Genomic DNA, 24,927 nt, shown 5'->3' with positions numbered 1-24,927 from the left:
CGTCCTGAAAAGTAAAAAGTGAAAATTCCCCTGATACTTTGCCGCAGAGGAAAGCTCTGGCATATTGGGGTGGTTCTTCCGGGAGTTTCTTCGTAGAATATACCAACATTTCAAGTAAGTATTTTTAAATATATAAATTGTATAAACACCATGCATCGAGTCTACCTTTTCACGCTGCATTAACACGCACTCAGTATAAGATTTACTTAACCAGGTGTACTTAAGATGTTACTCTCACGGAAATGCTTTAAACGCTGCAGGAGCCGCAGCAGTCAGCCTCGTCCCGCCCCGCCCCTCCGGCCCCGCCCACCGCAAGGGCACCTGGGAAGAGGCGGAGAACAATATGGCGGATGGCGAGGATCCGTAAGTACCGGGGCTTTGCAGGCGCGCCGGGTTGGGCTGTGAGAGAGCGCGGCGGAGGGCGGTCACCGCCCCCACCTGGGGTCCCCCCACCTCCCGCCCCGTCCCCTCGCCCCCCATCCCCTCGCGGCGCCCACTGCGTAGCGTGATGCTGACCCTTCTTTTATTCTCTCTTTCTTTTAGGGAGAAGAAAAGAAGGAGAATAGAGGAGCTGCTGGCTGAGACGTTAGTGCTGCCGGGAGGCCGGGGCCCTCTCCGGGGACCCCCGCCTCCCCCCACCCCAGGCCTAGGGGGCCAGCCGCAGCGGGCCCGGGGGGCTGGGAGGGGGGCACCCGGAGCGCAGCTCCTGGTCTCTGCCCTGGGCGGGCGTCGGGGTCGAGTGCACCGCCCCAGGTCCTGAAGGGGCCTGCCGGGGTGCCTGACCTAAAGGTCTTGAGGAGGGAACCTTGCGCCCCCCTTTTCCTCCATCCCAAATTGTCACAGCCGTGACTTTGTGAAAAGGAAATCCACCTTAAACACACATGAAATGTACACAACGCCTTTTTTTGGCCTTTCGTAAACACTGAGACAATAGTACTATTTGCAAACTTTTTATGAGACTCTATATATCAGTATTGTACTAAGCACTTCAATCATTTTTGCAAAATAATTGGCTCTTAAGGGAGGATGTTGATCCCAGACAGCTTATTTCCCCCACTTACTACACACCCTATTTCTTATCCGATGCTTAGTTTTGTACTGGTGCGACAGATTTAAAAAACGCCACATAATTTCCCCTCCCACGGAGGGAAATACTCTTGCAGTGAGTGTGGTGAGTTCGTAATATCTGTGCCAATTCCCAGTCTCAGTGCTTTGGTCTTCACGTATCTCTCTCAGAAAGTTGAATTTCAGTTGCAAGAGAACTGGAATGACAAGCTTAATTTCACATTCCTTCCCGCCTTTTATTTCCTTACTTTTGCATAAAATGAGAGCTAAAGTGTGAATGCTCGGTATATACCAAATTCTGTACTAAGTCCCCCATGTGGATTATATTTTTATCCTTATGACCTTAAGAAGTAGCTACGAACAACTACAGATGAGGTTTATGGCTGTTAAGTAATCTGTTTAAGGTCACAGTGCTGTTGTGGAACCAAACCCAACTCTGACGTCAAAACCTATGGTCATTATTGCTAGGCAATACTTCTTGGTCCCTTTTGTAAAAATTGGATATTACCAGTATGCTGAAGATAGAATTTGTAGGGTTATAGGAAATTAGAAAATAAAGAATGATCACAACTAGATATGAATCTTGCACTGAGTAGAAAATACGTGCATTTTGTTAGAGGAGTCCTGCCTTGTTCAGTTGTATGTTCTAAGAGTTCTAGATAGTAATGCCTGTGGTGGAATTGTAACTTAAAACTTTGAGTTTAGTGGTAACAAAAACCACCTCACAGTATTAAGAAATTCTTTTTGAAAATTGTGACCTCTATGTCTGAGTAAAATGTGTGAAAGGACACAGTAATAGTATTAGATTTCAAGCTTTACAATTCTTAAAGTGTGTGGGTTTTTTTCCAGCCTTTTTCCTGCTGCAAGTGTGTTGAAGGATCAGGTTGGAGAAGTTTACAGTGATCTTTTGTAAATACCAAATGTGGAGAAGTCCATTTCTTACCGATAGACCAATACCCCAAGTCTGATCTTAACCCAGAAATATGTAGACTGATTTATTTCATCAGATGGATGAAATGAAAAAAAGAATGTGCAAATCTTACTTTTAAATGAACAGTGTAATAGACAAAATTTTAGAGAAGAATTTTAAAACATAAACAGAATCACATTGAGTATTTGCCTTTTTACTTGAGCAGGTCTGGTGTGGTTACCTTTTCACTTGGGGAAATCATAATAGGTGTAGGTGTGGCTTTTTCATACTGATCTTGCAGCTGAATTTACTGTGTTCTGTGCAGAATGGCTGTTGATGGTGGGTGTGGGGACACTGGAGACTGGGAAGGTCGCTGGAACCATGTTGGGGACACTGGAGACTGGGAAGGTCGCTGGAACCATGTAAAGAAGTTCCTCGAGCGATCTGGACCCTTCACACACCCTGATTTCGAACCGAGCACTGAAGTGAGAAACGTTTATTTTTAAATAACTGCTTTAATAGTTTTATGTTCCAAAAACAGTAAAATGCTTCCTTTTTGATTTGCTCATAATGAAAATACTAATAAAATTGTTTTGTTGAACTAAATTATCTTGAAACACTAAATTGAATATTTACAACTAATTTTATTTGAATGACTAATATTTGAGTCATTATTTTCACATTTCTCATGTAAGTTGAAAATTTAAGAGAAAAATAATTTCATAATCTCATTTAAAATTCCAAATTTAAAATTCCAGTTTAAACTGTTTTCTGAGACATTCCCCTTTTGTAGCCCTGCTGTGAGAAATTAATTTTGATAGGAATATAGATATGCTTGTTTAAATTTTGAAATATAGTTGGAATAAACATCTTTACTTAGCATTGAATATAATTAATTGCATGTTAAAAGTAATGTGAGGGCCGGCCCGGTGGCGCACTGGATAGTGCGCCACTTGGGAAGCGCGGCGGCGCTCCCGCCCGAGGGTTCGGATCCCACATACAGACCGGCTCCGGTTGCGATCCTGTTGCCGGTCCCCGGTCCGGTACGGGGGCAACACTGAGGGTTGCGATCCGTTGCCGGACATGGAAAAAGACAAAAGACAAAAAAAAAAAAAAAAAAAAGTAATGTGAGTACCGTATAATGGAGGCATAGAATTCTGGACTGATAGTGTCTGACTTAAAGTAAATGTTCAATTAGATATCTCTTGTTTTTTATTACAAGGTAGAAAAACATTCCTTATTGTAAGTCTTCGTGTTCTTTTGTGCTTACAAAGAGGAATTATTTTGAAATATATTTTGCTATTCCTAAAAATTAATGTACAAACTCTTGGGTTTGGCCCAGTGTCTCATCTGAACAACTTTTCTCCCTTAATATTCTTTCTTAATATTGGACAGAATTGACATTAATTTTGCCTTCTCTTTGGATAATACACCATATTTTCTTGTGCCTCTGAAAGTTTTTGCCTGGTAATTTAAGATCATTACCTCTGTTAAATAATTACTACAAGTTTTATTCTGCTGACAAGGAATTTTCCAAGAGTTTTATCTATTTTTTCTGTCATCTCATGTTTTTTAAAGTTTTGTTCACTGTACTCAAAAGCAGCTATTATTGTTCTTACCTTATTTGGTGTTCAGTACTTGAACCTCTGTCTTTTAAGATTTTTAAACTTTTCTATTTTTAAGAAATCAGTTAAATAACTGAATGATGCTTTTCATTCCCTTTTGAAAATTAAAAGAAAAAATAACTAGGGATAGGTTTTTTTGGTTGTTGTTTAAAAATAGCCTTTTAATTTTATACAATAAAAGTCAATTTAAAAAACATTAAAATTAAAACTCTGAAATCATTAGGGTTTTGGAATTTCTGGTTCTAATTCATAAATTTAAAATAATTTAACAGAGTTTTCTCTTTATTTTTAATTGCATTTTTCCTGGAAACACCAGAAATGTTTTATGGTTTGTTGCTTTATTGATGGTGCTTATGGTTATCACCCAGTTTTAATATGCTTTTTCATTCTTTACAGTCTCTCCAGTTTTTGTTAGATACATGTAAAGTTCTAGTCATTGGAGCTGGCGGCTTAGGATGTGAGCTCCTGAAAAATCTGGTAATATATATAAAAAATACGTATTTTTTCTCCTTTGTGATAAGTAAACCTTTTTCCTTTTCTGCCATACTAGGAAATTTCTTTATTGTGATTATTAAACTTTTCTTTTGAGCCTTTGTTAGATAAGTTTAGCAGGTCAACTTCCAGACTAATAAAAATGATGGTAAAAAATGATGGTTTTTAAACTCTAAACTTCTCAACTATAAAGTCATTGATAGAATTTCTTACTTCTGCTTTCTTCTCTGCTGCTTACCAAGCAAATTTTGGTGTTTCCTTTTGCATAGTGCTCATTAATTTCAGTAAAGTAAATAGCAGAACTGTTAATTCATATTTGAATGTGTAGTTTCAAATAATTTATTACTTCTTTTGCTTGTGGGTTCTGTGCAAATTGTGGGTCGTCATGGCCTCTGTCCTCAATGAATTTGAAGTTTCATTGGGGAGACAAGTCTCACAAGAAATAAATAGTAGTATGTAACATATACTCCAAGGTGGAGTGCCAAAGTGACCGTACCTTATCAGACATAAATACTCTAGCAGTGTGAGAACCAAAGACTTCTAGAAGGGAAGGGTTTATCAAGGACAGGAAGTGGTTTTTGTTAAGCATTATGTATGTACAAGTCCCCTAAAGCTTAACTTTTTCCATTTTGAAGCCATTATTTGCAAATGTGATATATAATAATTTTAAATGTAAAGTAATTGAACATTAGATCTGAGAATTAGTTATCAAGCAACTTTAAGGAGTAGCCCTGTTATTTATTTATTGCATTATAAGGTTTTCAATTTTACCACTTGTTACTTTATTTCAGATATAAGCATATAGGAGATATACATTTTTATTGATTGTAAGCCCCCGCAAGGCTCATTCTAAAAAAACAAAAAAGAGTATGACATTAACATTATTGATTGAGCAAATATTTATTGAGCTTCCTCCTCATATGCCAAGCACCATTTTAGATGATAAAGATAACAGCATTGAGCAAGACAGCTGTTTGTGTTTGTGGGGCTCACATTTTAACTGAAGGAAAAAGACAAGTAAAATACTTGGATATAGTATGTCAGATGGTAGTAAATGACATGAAGAAAGGAAGGATGGAAGATAGGTAGCCTGGTGGGAAGAAAAAGGGTTACAAAAAGATGTTATTTGAGGGGGCCAGCCCGGTGGCGCACTGCTACAGTGCGCCGCTTGGGAAGCACGGTGGCGCTCCCGCCGAGGGTTCGGATCCCACATGCAGACCGGCCGCTCACTGGCTGAGCGAGGGGCTGGAGCAACACCGAGGGTTGCGATCCCGCGGCCGGTCCTGGTCCGGTACGGGCGCGACACTGAGGGTTGCGATCCGTTGCTGGTCACGAAAAAAGACAAAAAGGAAAAAAAAAAAAAGATGTTATTTGAGGAAAGAAGTGAACAAATGAGCCATACAGATATCTGAAAGAACATTCTAGTCACAGGGAACAGCAGATGCAAAAGCTGTGGAGTGGGAGCATGCCTGTTTGTTCAAGGAGGCCATTACAGAGGTGAGTAAGGGGAGCATTTTTGGAGAGGATATCAGAGATGTAATGGGAAGTGGAGGGTCTCAGAGGGAATATCACAAAAGGCCTTAGGGGCTACTGAAGAACTCTGGCTTTTATTCCGAATCAGGAAGTCACTGGAGAGATTTAAGCAGATGAGTGATTTGATTGACTTTTAACCTGGACACTGTGGCTGATGTATTGAGAATAGTAAAGGAAGAGCAGAGGAGGAAGCAGAGAGACTAGTTAGAAGATTGTTACAGTCCTCTAGACAAGAAATGACAGTGACTTGGAACAGAGTGGTAGCATTGGAGGTGGTGAGAAGCAGTCAGATTGTGGATATATTTTGAAGACGGAGACAACAGGATTTGCTAATGGATTGGTTTTGTGATATCAAAGAAAGAGAAGGGTCAAAGATGACACAGCAGGGTTTTTACCCTGAGCAACTGGAAGGATGGAGTCACCATTCACTGAAGTGAGGAAGACTGGAAAAATAACAGATTTGGTGCTGGTGGTGAGCGAGGGTGATCGAATTTGGTTTTGGAAACTTAAGTCTAAGATGTCTGTTAGGTAGTTTATCTTAGAAGATTGAGATCACCAGAACCTAGCACAAGGGTACTCTAAATTCTGGCCAGTAAAGTAGGAGGAAAACGGAGTGAACTGGAAACCAATTAAGAAGTGTTTAAGTTTTCAAGAGTGTGGTCACCAAGTGAAGAACATGTTTTAAGGAGGAGGAAGTGATCCACCCTGCCAAATACTTTAGAAGGTAAGGTCAGATAGACTGAGAATTGGCCCCTGGTGTTAGCAACGTGGAGGTTATTGGTGACCTTGACAAGTGCAGTTTTGGTGGAGTGGTGGGTGCGAAAGCTTGTTTGGAGCTCACTCAGATAGAAATATGAGAGCGCAAGTATGGACAACCCTTTTGAGGATCTCTTGCTATAACGGGGGCAGAAAAATGGGGAAATTATTGTCAAGTGATTTGGTCACTTAAGTAAACTGACCAAGACCACAAAAGCATAATTAGTTATTGAGACTTTTTTTTTTAGTCTTTTGCTTCTGCTGGTAAATTTGAGCAGTGGTTGTACTGTTAGAATACATGGCATTATTGAAACTCGATAGGTTTTGTTGTTTTGTTTTTGTTTTTGTTTTTTTGCCTTTCCTTACCTTTTTAAATTGCTTGCTTTTGCCTCAGTACTTCGGAGATATTCCTTTTATATGTGCAGTGTACATATGTGTGTATTTATAATATATATCTTCTACCATTTCTGAATTCTGGCATGCTTAATGTTAAGTAAACTAAGATAAAGCTTGTAAGAATTGCTTTTAACAATATTCTGAAAAAATAATAGCAGATATAATTAATTAGTAAGACTAGTAAAATTAAAGTATCCATTAACAGCAGCAAAGCAATAAATTTTACAAATGTGTTTATGGAAATATATCTATATATTAAACAACTTTAACCTCTAGGAATTTTGAGTTGTCATCTTTTGATCATAGACTATTTAATACTGAATGGTTACATATTTTTGACCTTTACAAGAATCCTGAATTTTTTATACCTTGCAAGACTCTGTTTAGCCGCTGAATACAATTATGCAGAATCTATTACTAAGAATTTATAGACTTAGGACTACATTGAAAACAAATCTTAAATTTTTGAATGTGAGGAAACTTCTACTCAATTGAATTATTTTTATTCCTACAGGCATTGTCTGGCTTTAGACAGATTCATGTTATAGACATGGACACTATCGATGTTTCCAACCTAAATAGGCAGTTTTTATTTAGGTAAGTTTTAATATCTTAATTTTTTTTTTTAACTCAGATAATCATTTGAACTTGAGTATATTGCAATTTAATAATTTTTAAAAACTACTGAGAGGATAACACTAATTTTATTTAAAGAAAATAAAAAAAACAAAACTACCACTCCTATTTTAGGTAAAATTTTGCAAGAAAATTTTGGGCATTTTGGTGAAAGTAGTTTTGTAAGCAAATAATATATTTTTATTTTTTTTAAAGAAATCTCCTTCCAAAGATTTATGTGGTTTTTGGGAACATCGGTGTGATTGTGTCCTGAAGACATGAAGTGCAGCTCTTTTCTTTCTGTTGATTTCAGAAAAGAATAGTAATTGGAATATTGGGATCTAGTGAGATGTATTAGTAGGGACTTGTGAGCCAAGATTTAAATGGTGACTCTAGAGCAATGAAATTATGAAGGAGTTTGAGCTTTTTATACAAGGGCAAAGAAAATGGAGAGTTAAGGAGAGAAAACCCAGGACCAATCGAAATGAAACAAAAAGCGGATTAATTACCTTGGACACATATGAAATGCAAAAAGCATCAAGAAATGGTTTATTAGACTTTTAAAAACTGGAAGAAGGGCATATATGCAGACCTGAGAAAAGATTCATTCTTAAATTTTAGTACACGGCATTTAGGGGTTTGAGTGGCTTAGATAAAAGTGTGTATTTGTTAGTCAAAGAATATAGATGAGACATATGGATATTTCTTCTCTGTAGTTATTGGGGTACTGACAGAAAGTGCTCACATAGTCCTGGGTATGCAGGATAAGGTTGAGCTAGAAGAAAAGATAACATTAAATTTTTGTATAGACATAAAACCTCTACTTTATCTTTGTGGAAGATCTAGACTGAAGGATGGATTAACTAAGTCAAGTTCATAAAGTGTTATAATTGCAATGTGACCTCTATGTTTAACTGATAAGCTTTATTTTTTAATTTTTAACCCTTGACATTTCCCTTCTTTATAGGAAGTTTGTGGACTTAAAATAAATTTTTAGTGGATGAATATTCTATAAAAGTTACTACTGAATATATTGGTTAGTGATAACAGACCATGCCCTTTGATTTGTGGCTAAAATGGTTGAAGTTAAAGATGGTTAACAATTTTTGAGTGTTTATGATGTACTGAGCACTTTCTCAACTCTTTATCTCTATTACCTAATTTCATCTCAGAGCAACCCTCATGGTCTTGTTTTCTAGGTTAAGTAATTTGGGCAAGGTGTACTGAAAGGATGATGTGTCGAAAGTCCATTTTATTCAAACAGTCTTAGGTGGAGCATTCTGACCCCCTAACTAACCCTAAGATAGCAGTCTCCACAGAAACCATCTAGGCGTTCTTTTGTTTGGGATCTACCGTGAAAGCACATAAAATACATACCTCAAAAGAATCTTAGAAGTTTATTTTATTTCCTCTACATGCCTAAAGAGCTCTCTTTGTGCATAGTTGAATGCAGCACTAAAATCAAGTTCTCTGATTTATAGCAGGACCTTTTCTATGCAAGTTAGGACAAAGTGAGAATAAAACTCTTATCGGAAGTTTTGAATCAAAAACGAACATTGCTTTATTGGAATGAAGAAAAATTGACCTGTTAAATTGTTCTTCTTTGAAATTCCAGTTTAAATTAAAATACATTTTCTAAGAAGCACATTCGATTTGTTATTTTCATTTAGTTTTAAAGTGTTTACTCTGCTAGATACGAAGGAATACAAACAGAGTAAGAATAGAGGCATTTTCTTCCAGGTGTTAATGGTCTAGTGAGTAGGATAGGCATTTATATAACAAAAAGTGTTATGAAAAAAGTAATAGTGAAGCATGTATGTACATGTAATCACAAAGACTGATTTATTACTGAGAGGAGAATAAGGAAATACTAGGAAAAAATACTGTTCATACTGAGGTTGGAGAGGGAATTTGTGTTTTTTTCCTATTTATGGCTATGGTTATTGTCTAGGAGTGTCCTTTGGAGGCTTTATATTTTTAACTTCTTGAAAATATTGGTAACAGATGGAATTAGGTAATACCTTTGGAATTATTCTTTCTAAAAGCACGGTTACAGCTTCTTAAGGGGCACAAAATTTACTACTTACTCAGCACACACAGAAAGGAGATAGTGAAGGTTCTTGCATCCCTAGAATGAGTCTCATTGTGTATATTTCAGCCAAGACTGCATAGTAACTAACACCTTCAGGTTCTGGGGTTCAGGGTGGAAGGCTTGGAAGGATCTGGGTCTGGGATAATTTTTTTTTTTTTTTGTCTTTTTTCGTGACCGGTGAGGGAATCAAACCCTTGGCTTGGTGTCACCTGCACCGCGCTCAGCCAGTGAGCGCACTGGCCATTCCTATTTAGGATCCGAACCCGCGGTGGGAGCTTCGCTGCGCTCCCAGCGCCGCACTCTCCCGAGTGCGCCACGGGGCGGCCCCTGGGATAATTTTTTACACTGAGAAACACCACAGTGGGAAGTGGCCAGGAAACATGCCATTATTATGTTTTACTTGGAACAAAAAGCACCATTCATATTTTCACTTGAGAAATAATTATACTTGTCCTGTTAGTTTGGACCATCAGCAAGGGTTGGCATTTAGGGTTGAATGACTAATTACTCATCAAAAGTTATTACTGATAGAAAAATACTTAGGAAAGAATAGTCTTTCAGTAAATAAACACTGTGGATTTATTTTTATTGAAAGTAAATTATATAGATCATCTAGATTTATATTATGAATGATAATTTAAATATAATTTTTCCTGTAGGCCTAAAGATGTTGGAAGACCTAAGGCTGAAGTTGCTGCAGAATTTCTAAATGACAGAGTTCCTAATTGCAATGTAGTTCCGTATCCTTTTGACAAAAAAATTATTTAATTTTTTTAAAGCTTTTGGTTTTTTCTTTATTTTTATAAAATAAATGTTTAATAGAGAATACAGACAAGGGGAAAAAAATCAGCAGCAGTAACCTTATTACTGAGATAACTGCTGATAACATTTTGCTTTATAGCCTTCCAGTTTTTATGGTTATATAATTTTTTTTTTTGCCTTGATTTTTAAAGTAAGCTTATATAGCCTATGCCATCATTTACTTTTATTTTACATTATTGCCCTTACTTCTAGTATCAATTAATTGCATATCTCCTGTACTAGACAGTAAGTTCCTAGGCTGGATCTAGTTGTTTTTTGTGTCTCATTATAGTAGAAGACAGAGTAGACAGTCAATATATTATTAGCCAAATGGAAGGTATGTCAGAGTAAATTTATTTTTTTTACAAGAATTAATGGTTTTTAAAAAGCAGTTCTCACACTCTATTGTGTGAATTTAGATCTGGAGGACACTTGGTATTTTATAGGCAATCAGGAGGTGGGGTTTCTATGTAGGAAATCACATGGAGTACAAAGTCAACATGCAAAAATCAATTGTATATTTCTATATACAGTGTACTAGCAGTGAACATGTGGAATGTGAAATTTAAAATACAATGCCATTTACAACTGCTTGAAAAAAAATACCGTACTTAGCTGTAAAATCTAACAAGATAAGTACAATACTTGTATACTGAAAACTGCAAAATGCCAATGAAAGAAATCAAAAAAGATCTAAGTAAGCGGAGAGAGAATTCTGTGTTCAAGGATTAGAAGATTCAGTATAGTAAAGATGTTCTCCCCAATTTTGTATACACGTGTTGTAACACAGTTTCTATCAAATCCCAACAAAAATTTTTTGTTGATATAAACGAGATTATTCTATATAGATGAGGTTATTCTAAAATTTGTATGGAAAGGCAAAGGAATACCTAAAACAGTTCTGAAAAAGAAGAATGAAGTAGAAGAAATCACTCTCCGATTTCTAGACTTATGAAGCTACAGTAATCAAGATGGTGTGGTGTTGTCAGAGGGATACACACAGATCAGTAGAACAGAATAGAGAAGCCAGAGATAGCCTCATGAAAGTATGGCCAGTTGATTTTTGACAGGTGCAAAAACAATTCAGTGGAGGAAGGATAGTCTCTTCAAATTGTACTGGAGCAATTGGATATCCATAGGTAAAAAGATGAGTCTTGACTTAAACTTCACATCTTATACAAAAATTAACTCAAAATGGATCATGGGTGTCAGTATGAAGTGTAAAGCTCTAAAACTTTAGAAGATAACATAGGAGATCTTTGGGACATAGGGCTTAGTGAAGAGTCCTTAGACCAGGTCGGAAGCATGATACATAAAAGGAAAAAATTGTTAAATTGGACTTTATCAAAATTAAAAACTTTTGCTCTGTGAAGGAGGACCCTGTTAAGGGGATGAAAAGATAAGCTATAGACTGGAGAAGATACAGGTAAAACAGTTGGTGAAGGATCACATCTAGACTATACAAAGAATTCTCAGAGCTCAATAGTAAAAAATTCAATTAAAAAAATGGACAAAAGGGCCAGCCCGGTGGTGCACTGGATAGTGCGCCGCTTGGGAAGTGCAGTGGCGCTCCCGCCCGAGGGTTTGGATCCCACATACGGACCGGACCGGTTCCTGCTCACTGGCTGAGCGAGGCGCGGGAGCAACACCAAGGGTTGCAGTCCTGTTGCCAGTCCCCGGTCCGGTGCGGGGGCAACACTGAGGGTTGCGATCCGTTGCCGGACATGGAAAAAGACAAAAGACAAAAAAAAAAAATGGACAAAAGATGTGAAGTGATATTTTTACTAAAGAGGATGGCCAAAAGTACATGAAAAGATGCTTGACATCAAATTAAGACAACAATGAGATACTACTATACATCTATTATACTAGCTAACAGTGACAATATCAAATGCTGGTGGATGCTTGACATCAAATTAAGACAACAATGAGATACTACTATACATCTATTATACTAGCTAAAATAAACAACAGTGACAATATCAAATGCTGGTAAAGATATGGAAAAACTCGGTCATTCACACATTGCTGATGTAAAGTGGTATAGCTATCTGGAAAATAGTTTGGCCGTTTCTTAAAAATCTAAGCCTACACTGATCATACCACACAGTAACTTTGCTCGTGGGCATTTATGCCAGAGAAACGAACACTTCTGTTTGTGTAAAACTGCATACCAACTTTCATAGCAGTTTTGTATGTAATAGTCCCAAACTGGAAACAACCAAAACTTTCCTTGATAGGTGAATTGTTAAACTGTGGTACATTCATGTAGAATACTACTGAGCAATAGAGAGAGATAACTAATGAAACATGTAACAACTTTGATTTCAAGGGCATTATGCTGAATGATAAATGCCAGTCTCAAAAGGTCATATACTACATGATTCCATGAATATAACACTCTTGAAATGATGAAATTACAGAGATGGAGAGCAGATTAGTGATTGCCAGGGATTAGGCATGGGGGTGGGGATTGGTATGACTATAAAGAGGTAGCAAGAGACAGGTCTTTGATAGAATAACTGTGTATCTCGATTGGGGTGATGGATACACAAATTTACGTGTGTTTAAACGACAGATATGCACACATACAGTACCAGTGTCCTGTTCATGATTTTGAATACTGTACTATAGTTATGTAGATGTAGCCATGAAAGGCATATACATGGGACCGTTCTGTACTGTCTTTGCAACTTCCTGTGAATCTATATTATTTCAAAATAAGTTTAAAAATGCAAATACAGGCCACTGTAGGGAAAAATGAAAAAAAAAAAAGGGGTGGTTGTGGTGGGGTATTTACACTCTGTCTACTCCCATTATTTATAGCTGGGAAACTTTGGGTATTTTGTAGAAATCTGGGAGGTGGTATTTCTTGGTCTGGCTCCTGGTTCCCCTTTTGCTTGCTTTGTTTCTTTTTTGTCTTTGTTATAGCTGTGGCTTAGGTCTCCTGCTTGCCTAGCATTCAAAAGGAATAAAGATCAGAATGGGTGAGGGCTAGAATTGGATTTATTTGTCATAGCTTTGGGGCAAGAATTAAAAATCTAGGGCAAGCATATTATTTCTCTTCTCTATGTTGCTTTTAAAAAATATTTAATGGACTGTTTATCTTAATTTTAGAGAAGCTGTACAATTTATATTATTAAAACTGCTCCATTAGAAAAATCAAAATAATTTTTTGCATACATATACAATTAAAATGTTAAGTGCTATGATTGATTTATTCACACCCACAGCCATCTTTGAATGGGGTTCCCTTCGCAGCCTCCAGGCACAGGAAGACTGGCGATAGGGTTTGGCAGGGTAAAAAGACTTAAACTAAGTTCAGTTAGAGAGGTACAAAAAATTCATACTCCCCCTCTCCCCCTAAATAATAAAATCATTAGCAACTGAAAAAGCTATTGAAATTTTCTGTTTTTTAAAAAATTAGCTTTGCAGTAACTATTAAAATCACTTAGCTAAATAGGAACTATAATGTGCTTGTTCCCTTTACTAAACAAACATATTGCATATCTTCTTGGTGCTCGTGATTAAGAATACACACATTCTAGGGCTGGCCCGTTAGCTCAGTTGGTTAGAGTATACCTCCTAACAGAGATGTAAATACTAGTATAATAACATGGGAGTAAAGAGATGAGAAAAACTACTCTAAATAGGGGAGAAATGGTAGAAAAGTGTTGTCAGAAAGTAGGGTCAAATCTTTTTAATTCTACTGCATTGAACACTGATTACTTTTTTGTTGTTGTTCTAATATACATGTATAGTTTGTTCCTTATGGCATTGTTAAATTCATTTTAGAAATTAAAAACAGCTTAAGTTCCTTTACTTGTATTCAGACATTTCAACAAGATTCAAGATTTTAACGACACTTTCTATCGCCGTAAGTTCACTCGAAACCAAATCTCACTAAATTCTTAGTTTTTTAGTTGCTAGCTGTTTAAAGATTGCTAGGTATTTGAAGAGTATTTCTTTAGTTGCTTTCCTCTCTCAGTGTTGGCTTTTCAGTAAGGTTGTTGAATAACTGAAAAGAAAATGCCACTGTTTAATTCTTCGATGACCCCACTAACTGCATTTTTCTGTGCTAACTTAAGAATTACTCAATGATTAGGAGCTCTGAGTTTGTGTGTGTGTGTGTGATTATAACAAAAAGTGCTTTTTTTGGTTTGTTTCTTAGAAAATGTGAATTATTTTGTGCAACTGCCTTTCAAAAATTAATAAGCTTTATTTTTTTAGAGCAGTTTTAGGTTCACAGCAAAATTGAGTAGAAAGTATGGAATTCTCATAGAGTTCCCTGCCACCACACGCGCACAACCTTCCCCACTATCAACATCCAGTACCAGAGTAGTACATATGTTACAGTGGATGAACCAACATTGAAATGTCATTATGCAACTGCATTTTTAAAACTAAACTTGCTTTTTTTTTCTCCCTCATAGAATTTCATATTATTGTATGTGGACTGGACTCTATCATAGCCAGAAGATGGATAAATGGCATGCTGGTAAAGACTTTAGTGTTGTTATGGTTCCTGAAGTTCTTGCTGCTGCTCTTAACATACTAAAAATTAAAATTACATGTCATATTTTTGAAAAACCAGAGTTTATTTCTAATTTATTTTGAATTAAGTAGATGTACTTCACTATTTATTGCCAATCACTGGTTTTCAGATGAGGACACATGTTAGTATTATAATTCCTTGATTTGATATATTAGTACTCAATAGCACAGCTGACTCAGAATTACTTGAAACCATGCTCTTTTTTTTTAATTCTTACTCTCTTCTCCTTTTAAACCCTGCAAATCATTTTCCTAGATATCTCTGCTAAATTATGAAGATGGTGTGTTAGATCCAAGTTCCATTGTCCCTTTGATAGATGGGGGGACAGAAGGTTTTAAAGGAAATGCCCGGGTGATTCTGCCTGGAATGACTGCTTGTATTGAATGCACACTGGAACTTTATCCACCACAGGTAATTAAAAAAGCACCTGCATATCTTTTATAGTATCTTGGGATGGAATTAGGGTTGAATGATTAAGTCTAATCAATATTTAGGATTTTTAATTAGGGTCAATCATATTTTTTAAATTATGCTAAGAAGATAATAAAATATGAAGTTCTGCTGTATTTGAGGAAAGATACGTACTGAATATTATAGTTCTGATACTTATTCCATTTTAATACTTTATTCGTATTAATATTTGGGGAGTAGGGATCAAGGGAAATTACAAAGCTGTATGTTGGAATAAAGCTATAATCTATTTGTTTTTCACCTATACTTATTTCAGGGAAATAAGGATACCAGGGATGAGAATGATCTTTCCAAAGATGGGGTTAATTAATCTATATGTCCACTTTAAAAGACAGTTGAGATTTTGAATTATAAATATATAAACAGTTTCGTGAATATTTACTTGGAATTCATTTAACTGTGAATTTGCTTTTGTTTTGGTTTGTTTTATACCTTCAGGTAATATAACATAACATAAACATAACAAGGTGTTCATTTCTTTTTTTCTCCTGGTCTGACAAAACTTAGATTTATAGTCCTTATAAATGTAGGGCAAACTTTATGGGCAGGTCAATCTCAGTGAAGTGACTCATGCTCCTTATTAGTTTTAGAAGCATTATTAATGATATACAATGTTTTGCTTATATAAGTGGAGGGCTGAATTATAAGAAAACTAGATCATAACTGGAAGTTGCATTTAAAAATAATTCATCATTTAAAATTTACTAAAAAAGATGAACTGTGATTTTAGGTTAATTTTCCCATGTGCACCATTGCATCTATGCCCAGGCTACCAGAACACTGTGTTGAGTATGTGAGGATGTTGCTGTGGCCTAAGGAGCAGCCTTTCGGAGGTAATAAACCTAATTTATTAACCCAGAATTACAACAAATATATTTTTTCCATATTATTCACTTGGATAATTTCATTAAAAAACACACCACAGGTTAATTTTCCCATGTGCACCATTGCATCTATGCCCAGGCTACCAGAACACTGTGTTGAGTATGTGAGGATGTTGCTGTGGCCTAAGGAGCAGCCTTTCGGAGAAGGAGTTCCATTAGATGGAGATGATCCTGAACATATTCAGTGGATTTTCCAAAAATCCTTAGAGAGAGCATCACAATATAATATTAGGGGTGTTACATACAGACTCACTCAAGGGGTAGTAAAACGAATCATTCCTGCAGTAGCTTCCACAAATGCAGTCATTGCAGCCGTTTGTGCCACTGAGGTTTTTAAAATAGCCACAAGTGCTTACATTCCCCTTAATAATTACTTGGTATTCAATGATGTAGATGGGCTGTATACATACACATTTGAAGCAGAGAGAAAGGAAAACTGCCCAGCTTGTAGCCAGCTTCCTCAAAATATTCAGTTTTCTCCATCAGCAAAACTACAGGAGGTTTTGGATTATCTAACCAATAGTGCTTCTCTGCAGATGAAATCTCCAGCCATCACTGCCACATTAGAGGGGAAGAATAGAACACTTTACTTACAGTCAGTAACCTCTATTGAAGAACGAACAAGACCAAATCTCTCCAAGACGTTGAATTTTTTTTTTTTTTTTTTTTTAGGGCCAAAGATGCTTTGAGGGGAGTAACTGATAAGTGATTCTAGACAGTGCCATCCATTTGAGGTTCACTAAAGATACTATGGAAATAATAGTTTACAGGTGCCCCAAAGTAGAGGGGAACCAAGAATCCATACCACTACTAAGCTAGAAGGAATTTAATAGAATAACTTAATCTTATTTACTTAGGATTGGAAGGCACCCTAAATCATCCAGGTAGAACTATCTACTTTATCTTTCACTAAAAGGAATTCATCACCTCTTAGGGGCACTCTGGTTCACATTTGGACAAGACTTGTTAGGCAATTATTCTATATATTGAGCAGAAATCTCCATCTTCACTTTGATCTGAGTATTATCTTGGTAGTATATATAACCTAATTCCTTTTTAAGTAATGCCTTTAACATACTGAGGACAGTGATCACGTTTTTTCTAAATTTTTATCACTGCCATAAACCTCCCTATTTCCTTTAACCCTTTGATACTTCGCATGGCTTCAAGTCCTCATGTAGTCTTCCTCTAACCACATTCCAGTTATCCATACTTCTCTTGACTGTCTAGGCCAGAATGCAGCATTCTAGGATTGGTCTTATTTTAGATAACAGACTTCTGATTATTGATGCAGTCTTAGAGGACAGCAGATTTTTTTTGTTGTCATTTGTTTATTTGTTGTTTACATTGATGCCATACTTTTGATTCTTTGATCTTACTGTCCACTAAAATTTGGGTGTTTTCTCCACGTATGCAGTTGGTAAGCCACTCTCCCTATTTTAGACGTGGCAGTTTTGAGAGTGTTGTTTTGTTTAATATCCAAGTCTTGGATATTAAAGGACCTTAGAAATTTATTCTTAAAATTCATCCTGCTGTTCTCTTTCTATATATATTTTTCTGTCAACTTACCTAGTCTTTCCAGCTTCATTTCACCTGTTGTTTTGATCATCATCTCCTTTCTTTTCCGGATAATTGATTGAGGTTTTTAACAAGACTGAACTGAACTTTCTCAGAACAGACGTCTGAATCATACCTCTGGTCAGGCCCTTTTAGGTTTATCCCATTCTATTAATCAGACCTTCCTGACTACTTCATATTTCTTTGCCTTGTTCACAAGGAGACCTTTCTAGATGCTCTACTGAAGCCGAGGTTACACTCTTCCACATTTCCCTGAATTGCCAAGCTGGTCATAATAACTAAATGAGGCTAGTACAACATGTCTCAATGAACAGTCATGGTGATCAGTGCTTCCAATCTAGTTACAGTTTATACTTCCTAGAATTTTGCTGAAGATCATCACAAATTTACTAGGAAGAGTTTTGTTTTCTTTCTGAAAATCTCCCATTTCTCTTCTGTGATTATTTCCTTATATTTATTGATGTTCTAGTAATGTCATTTGAAAATTCCATTCATACCCACTCCTTGGTGCTCCCTGCTCTCCTTCTACATGGGCCTGTTTTGTGTTCCTTGAACACACCAATCTCATTTGCATCATAGACTTTAATCTCCCCATCCCTATGCCTGGAATGCTCTTTGCTTGGATCCCCTCAAGGCTAGCTCTTTATCCGTCAGGTATCCACTTAACCAGTTTTCCTGATCATTCAACCTAAAATGACTTCTGAGACATTCACTATTTTACCTTTTTTTATAATTGCTCAGAACTAATAAATGGTATCTTCATATTTTTCTATACAGAGACTATTTGACACTTACAAACTGTCGTACATCCCTGCCCTGGGACAATTGCTGTTACTGTTTACAAAATTGCTCTTTCCTCAAGTCATCACATGGCTGGGTCTTTCTCATGGTTTAAGTTACAGCTCAAATTATCACCTCCCTAAGGAGGTCTTCCCTGACCATCCTGTCTAATGGACTGCCACCACCATTGTCACTCTGACACATATCTCATTTCATTTTCTTCATAGAACACTTCAATATTTGAAATTTTCTGATGTATTTACTTGCATGTTATCTCCCTCATCAAAATGAAAGCTCTAGAAGAGCAGATACTTTTCTTCACTGCTACTATGTACAACATCTAGAACAGTGTCTGGCATATAGTATACATTTGGTCGTTGTTACAGTTGACAAAATGAATTCAATTTGTCCTGATTAGGAACTATAAACTCATTTCAATATGTAGTCTCATTCAGCCTTCCATACTTTTTACCAGGGCTGTCAGTGTGTACTTTTCAGCTTGATGATTGAGGGCCTTGACAAGGAGTACAGAAGCAAAATTGGAAGTGAAGTAGCCCAAGCATGGTTCTATTCATTCTATGATTATTTTCTGTGCTCTCAGCATAATAGAAAAGTCTCTTTTCTGTCCACTCCAGCTTATTTTGGCGAGGGGTGGGCAAGGAGGTAGGGGGAAGTCTTGATCATTTTGGCAGTGCGCTTATTGGGCAGTGTCTCTTCTTATACTCCTTTTTGTTACCTGTTCCTCCTTTCAGTACATCCTGCTATAGGGAATTTGTTGGAGAACTTTCAATTTACCATCATTAGGTTAGCTCCTCTTTATTTCCACTTCTCTGAAACTGTAGAGAATCATGTTGTCAGAATTAATTTTTCAAAAAAGCTTTCCAACTTTCTTAACTTTGTTTCACGTCTTAGATATTTGCCTTTTTTCCTGAAGTTTTTTAAACCTGCCTACACCTGGAGTCTTGGGAACACATCTTGCAGTCCTTCCTTATACTGCAAGATAATATGGCTACTTTTTTTTGAAGTTTTTGTCTTCTGAAATGAATAATTCAAATATAGTAATGAAATGGAATAGTTATTTTGTACCTTAAAAAAATGGTTTAAGGTGGGACTTAGTTCATTCTTAATATGTGAATACTGATGTGAAAAATGTGGGGTCAAAATAGGGAAATATGTTTAATATAGCGTGTAACCCAGATAAGGGGAAGTTTTTCTTTTTTACAAATGTTTGTGAATTAGATGACTGAAACTATTATATGAGGAATAATTAGGTACTCCTTATTCTTCATACTGTACTCAAACCTTCTTCTGAGTATAGTATAATACAATGTATCAGTAAAGAGTATGCATTTTGGAACATATCTGGGTTTATGTACTACCCCCATCACTTACTAGGTGTATAGCTGTGTGGGTAATTTCTCTCAGCCTCATTTTCCTTACCTTATTTTATTTTTATTTTTTTAATTTACAAAAAAGGCATTTATTTGGCTCATAATTCTGGGATAGCTGCATCTGGCATGGGCCTCAGGCTGCTTCTACTCATGGCAGAAAGTGGCAGGGCGGCCCGCAGGTGCAAGCAGATCACGTGGCGAGAGTATCTTGATCTTTAAAATCAGGCAAATAAGATAACATAAGGATATTAAGAAAATTAATATCTTATTTAATGTTCACATTGTTCCTGGAACACAATAAACACTTCATCTGTTTAGCTATTGTTATTGTTTCACCTTTATATAAAGCTTACTTGAAAGGGTTTCCTTTTCTTTGCTACTGCAGCTTAAGATTCTGAACATACTACAAAATGATCTTCTTACAAAAAAGATTGTTTTATGGTTAAGCTTAAGTTTATTTTATGACTTGAAAAGCTGAAAAATCAAGTTTCAGAAAGTGGAATTTAATAATCATACTGTCTAATTTAATATAACTTTTTAAAAAGAAATGACCATATTTTAATTGATATTTTTTCAGGGGTAGTAAAACGAATCATTCCTGCAGTAGCTTCCACAAATGCAGTCATTGCAGGTGAGGAAAAAAGGCCACCACTTAGTTTTATTTTCTTTCCTTAGGTTTTTGATTCAATATCTAAATTGACATATCTGCGGCTACTTGTGCTCTAGGAATTTGGTATCTTCTTGGGTGGGTTGTGGAATTAAACTGTCCAGAAAAGAACAAGCTATTGGACCACGTATGTTTTCTGTCCGAAGTAAAGGGACATTTTAGTAGCATTTCTTTTTAATGAATATAACAGGCTGTTCAAGAATCAGATAAACAGGAAGAAAAACATGTAGTGTTACTCTATCATTTGAACCCAAAACAAATTTAAATTTTGTTACTTTCTCAGTTTTTAAAATGAGTTTATATTTTAAATCTATTTTTAATCAATAGCTATTTGTATGAAGTGTCTAATTTTCATTGAGTTTTAAAGCACCTTTATTCTCTCTCCTCTTCAGCCGTTTGTGCCACTGAGGTTTTTAAAATAGCCACAAGGTAATAGGTTTCATTTTTGATACGTACATAATTCCATGTTTTGATATGGCTCAGTTATATAAAAATGGACATTTTTTCATTACAGTGCTTACATTCCCCTTAATAATTACTTGGTATTCAATGATGTAGATGGGCTGTATACATACACATTTGAAGCAGAGAGAAAGGTTAGTAGTATTAAACTAATGAAAACATTTTTGATCATGCATACTTTGATTTTTTAATGTTAATTATTGGTTAGAAATTTGAACAAAGTTACCCACACCCTAAATATTTTATTTTCAAACTCTAAAACTCTACTTATTATATATCTTTTGTTGTATAGCATGAAATAAATACTGCATAGCAAAATAATTCAGAAGAAATTGTCTGTTATGAAAAGTAGGCTTTAAATCATAAAAAAATTTCATAGGAAATATGCATGATTACAAAACAACTTGATTTTCATTTCATTTTATAAATAGACTAGTATCAGTGCATGTGCCACTGTAATTTATTGTGTTCTATGTGTGTAGGAAAACTGCCCAGCTTGTAGCCAGCTTCCTCAAAATATTCAGTTTTCTCCATCAGCAAAACTACAGGAGGTTTTGGATTATCTAACCAATAGTGCTTCTCTGTAAGTGTTCTGGATTTTTGTATTAAAAATTATTTTTTGTGATTTTAGAACTTTAAAAACAAAAATTGTCTTTTTTTAAAAATGATGTTTAATATTTCTTTCTCATGATTATATTTAGGCAGATGAAATCTCCAGCCATCACTGCCACATTAGAGGGGAAGAATAGAACACTTTACTTACAGGTGATCAATGTTCATTTTTAATTTTTTTCAGAAAATTATATTAACAGTTTAATTTCACTTTAATGTACTTTACATTAAAATAATTTTGCGTTCTAGTCAGTAACCTCTATTGAAGAACGAACAAGACCAAATCTCTCCAAGACGTTGAAAGGTATTTTAGATGTGTATTTACTGACAGTTTGTTTTTTTTTTTGGTAAAAGTCATAAATGCTTGTTCTAGATTTGCTTTTAATGCCTTTATATATGATCAGATCAAACTACTTATGTCTTTAGAAATAATAATAGAATTGTTCTTTTAATAGAATATTTAAAAATCTTCAAAAACAAATATTACCTTGATTAAAGAGAACTTGATTTTGATGTTTAACTACACCATAAAACTGTATAGTTTGTTTATGTGTGTATTGTTATCCTTTTTGTTGAGATTTTTTTTGCTTGGCTTAATTATTCTTTTTCTATTTTAGAATTGGGACTTGTTGATGGACAAGAACTGGCAGTTGCTGATGTCACCACACCACAAACTGTTCTATTCAAACTTCATTTTACTTCTTAAGGAAAATAAATCTGCACATAATGGAAAACTCAAGGAAATAATATACTTCATGGATGCTAAGAAATTTAATTGATGTCATTTTTAGCATTAGTGTTGCTGGAATTTGACTTTTTTTATATAATGAACCACTCTTTTTTAACTTTATAACTTTCCCTTGACAAAATTTTGGGGTTGATGCTTGTAAGGTATTTTCATTAATAATTGGGGAAATGCTACCTGGAGAGAGAGATTTGAGCAAATGTATTGCTTCTTTTAGAGGGGGAGGCAAACTGTCTTGTGTGTGAATTTTGTTATTATGATCAAAGAACACATTCCTCAGCCTTTATTTGAGCACCCACTTATTCAAAAGATGTCCCTTAAAAAAATATAAGGAATTAGGTTTTATATAACATTAAATATTACCACCAGACATCTAGAATATATTGAACATAGGCTGTTTCTTGGTTTAATATTCATTTAATTGTGGCTATCCAAGTGAATATTGATTATTGGGGAATTTATCTTGTCCATAATAATTTGTAAATGATGTTATAGCTGAATACCTGTGCATGAAAATGGGAAATATTTTTATGTGTTTATTTGCAGTATCATAGAAGCCAATATGCACAATATTAAAGCCAAGACATGGCTGTTTAATGTTTAAACAGTTATCACTGATGCTTTCTCACTCTTTATTAATAAAATCATATATTGTCAAAAAAAAAAAATAATGTTTAAACAGTTATCACTGATGCTTTCTCACTCTTTATTAATAAAATCATATATTGTCTACTTTTTTTACTGAAATTTTTTAAAGTATATTAAGGATAGTAAGTAGTTCCATAGTAATGTAGAAATAATTTAAAAATGTGTAGCAGAATTATTGACACCAAATTTTTATTGCACTTAAATTAATACTTTCGCTACAGTCATTTCCACAGTAAAGATCTACTGGTTTAATTTGACTTTCTCTAACATAGTAATGTAATGAAATGGAAAAACTATGTTTTTATTTGAAGGTCTCTTAAAATGCCTTTGTTTCTTCTAAAAACCTAAGACATAAAGCAAAATTAAGCACAAGTACTAAAACACTAGGTTCTTAATGTGGGAATATGTAGTACAACGTGTTCTCATTCTTTGTTTCTGACTTAGATTGGCAGTTTTCTGTTCAAAAGCTTTGTGGTTATGTGTCACTGGATTAAGTTTTCATTTATTATTATTCTTTCTGGCTCCATATTGACAAGTAATTTAAGTTTTCATTGTAAAACCATATAGGATAAATTTATGTGCTTTACCTAAAAAGTTACAGATTCAGCCTAAGTTTTTGAAAGTGAAGAAACTAACATTTAGCACCTCCTCTATACAAGTGCTATAACAATTCTCAAAGTAGAGTTTTGGGAAGGAGACAGTATCACTAGTTGAGAGCTGAATAAATAGTTTTAGAATGTTTAGGTTATTTACCAAAAGCTATACAATTAGAACAGGGATTCCAATTGTAATCTGCCCAGATCTCTTCCTAAGATTACTTTGCTGAAATGTCTGAAAGTACTTGTTATTTAGTACTAGTTGTGTAAATTACTAAATTGTAAGAGTTTTAACGTGCAGATTTTTATTGTAGTTAGATAAAATTATTGGAAGATAATCATAATGTCTTAAGAGCAGGTTTTTAATCCGATTTTTAAAAAGAAAAAAATTGCTTTATGGCATAGTTTTTGCAGTGGGGTAAAATACTCAAATATGGGGGGCAGGCAGTTAAGGTAAATAACCACAGCAGGGAGGGTATAATAATATGAATGGTGGGGTCTGTGGCAAACTGGAGTGAGTGAAAATTATTTATCAAAGGGGGTGAATTTCATTCTGATGCTTTCAGATGGAAAAAGGGGGGGACAACTCCAGCTGACTGTTCCCTTGTTGGTATTCACATTTTTCAAATGCAGCTGGAAATCTGGATTTTTGTATAAAATCTGGCTTTTAAATGTTGGTGCAAATTTATCTTTAACATTATTGGGTCGTGGAACCGAACATAGTTAACTTGATTAGGAAAGCCACCATTTTAAGATTTCTTTCTGTGGCCAAATGTTTAGAGAGTGCACTCAAAAGTAATATGCACAGTGCACTCTGATAGGGTAATACTTTTAGTGCTTCCTCGGTGTTTTAGTCTATTCGGACTGCTATAACAAATTAGCATAAATTGGATGGCTTATAAACAACAAATTTATTTCTTGCAGTTCTAGAAGCTATGAAGTCTGAGATCAGGGTACCAGCAGATTCTGTGTCTGATGAAGGCTGCTCTTCTAGTTCATAGCTGGCGCCATCTTACTGTGTCTTAAAATGATGAAAGGGACAAACAGGCATTGTTGGGCATCTTATATAAGGGCGCTAATTCCATTCATGAGGATTCCACTCTCATGATCTAATCACCTCCTAAAGGCCCCACTTATAGGAGGGTACTTCAGAAAGTTCATGGAAGGATAGAATTAAAAGATAATAGGAGGGGCTGTCCAGTTTACTCAGGTGAAAGAGCTTGGCGCTGACACCACCAAGGTCAAGGGTTCCC

General features: G+C 35.5%; 1 protein-coding gene and 1 long non-coding RNA gene across 2 annotated transcripts; one reads left to right on the top strand and one right to left on the bottom strand.

The window, feature by feature from the left end:
• Positions 1 to 343: 343 nt before the first annotated feature.
• On the top strand, positions 344 to 23,098 carry UBA3 (ubiquitin-like modifier activating enzyme 3). The gene is made up of 12 exons (XM_008567198.1): positions 344 to 363; positions 544 to 585; positions 2,301 to 2,344; positions 2,384 to 2,460; positions 3,997 to 4,077; positions 7,292 to 7,374; positions 10,144 to 10,224; positions 14,119 to 14,162; positions 14,719 to 14,783; positions 15,096 to 15,251; positions 16,237 to 16,844; positions 22,301 to 23,098. The coding sequence occupies exons 1-12, from the start codon at positions 344 to 346 to the stop codon at positions 22,389 to 22,391; spliced, it is 1,392 nt and encodes a 463-aa protein (XP_008565420.1). The 3' UTR covers positions 22,392 to 23,098.
• LOC103586069 lies at positions 22,573 to 23,225 on the bottom strand. Its single transcript, XR_550118.1, has 2 exons — positions 23,103 to 23,225; positions 22,573 to 23,028 (listed from the first exon to the last, which is right to left on the bottom strand). It is a non-coding gene; the product is annotated as an uncharacterized LOC103586069 (long non-coding RNA).
• Between the last annotated feature and the right edge of the window lie 1,702 nt (positions 23,226 to 24,927).

This window comes from Galeopterus variegatus, unplaced genomic scaffold (genome assembly GCF_000696425.1).
Source record: "Galeopterus variegatus unplaced genomic scaffold, G_variegatus-3.0.2 Scaffold303, whole genome shotgun sequence".
NCBI classification, from domain to species: domain Eukaryota; kingdom Metazoa; phylum Chordata; class Mammalia; order Dermoptera; family Cynocephalidae; genus Galeopterus; species Galeopterus variegatus.
The sequence above is the reverse complement of the archived record's forward strand: the minus strand, read 5'-3'. Positions and strand labels throughout refer to the sequence as shown.

Bases quoted from the DNA above. Each gene is read 5' to 3' on its own strand.
- UBA3 (XM_008567198.1), top strand. From the start codon at position 344: ATGGCGGATGGCGAGGATCC. The intron at 4,078-7,291 runs GTAATATATATA...TTATTCCTACAG, and splicing joins GTGAGCTCCTGAAAAATCTG to GCATTGTCTGGCTTTAGACA. The intron at 10,225-14,118 runs GTATCCTTTTGA...ACTTGTATTCAG, and splicing joins CCTAATTGCAATGTAGTTCC to ACATTTCAACAAGATTCAAG.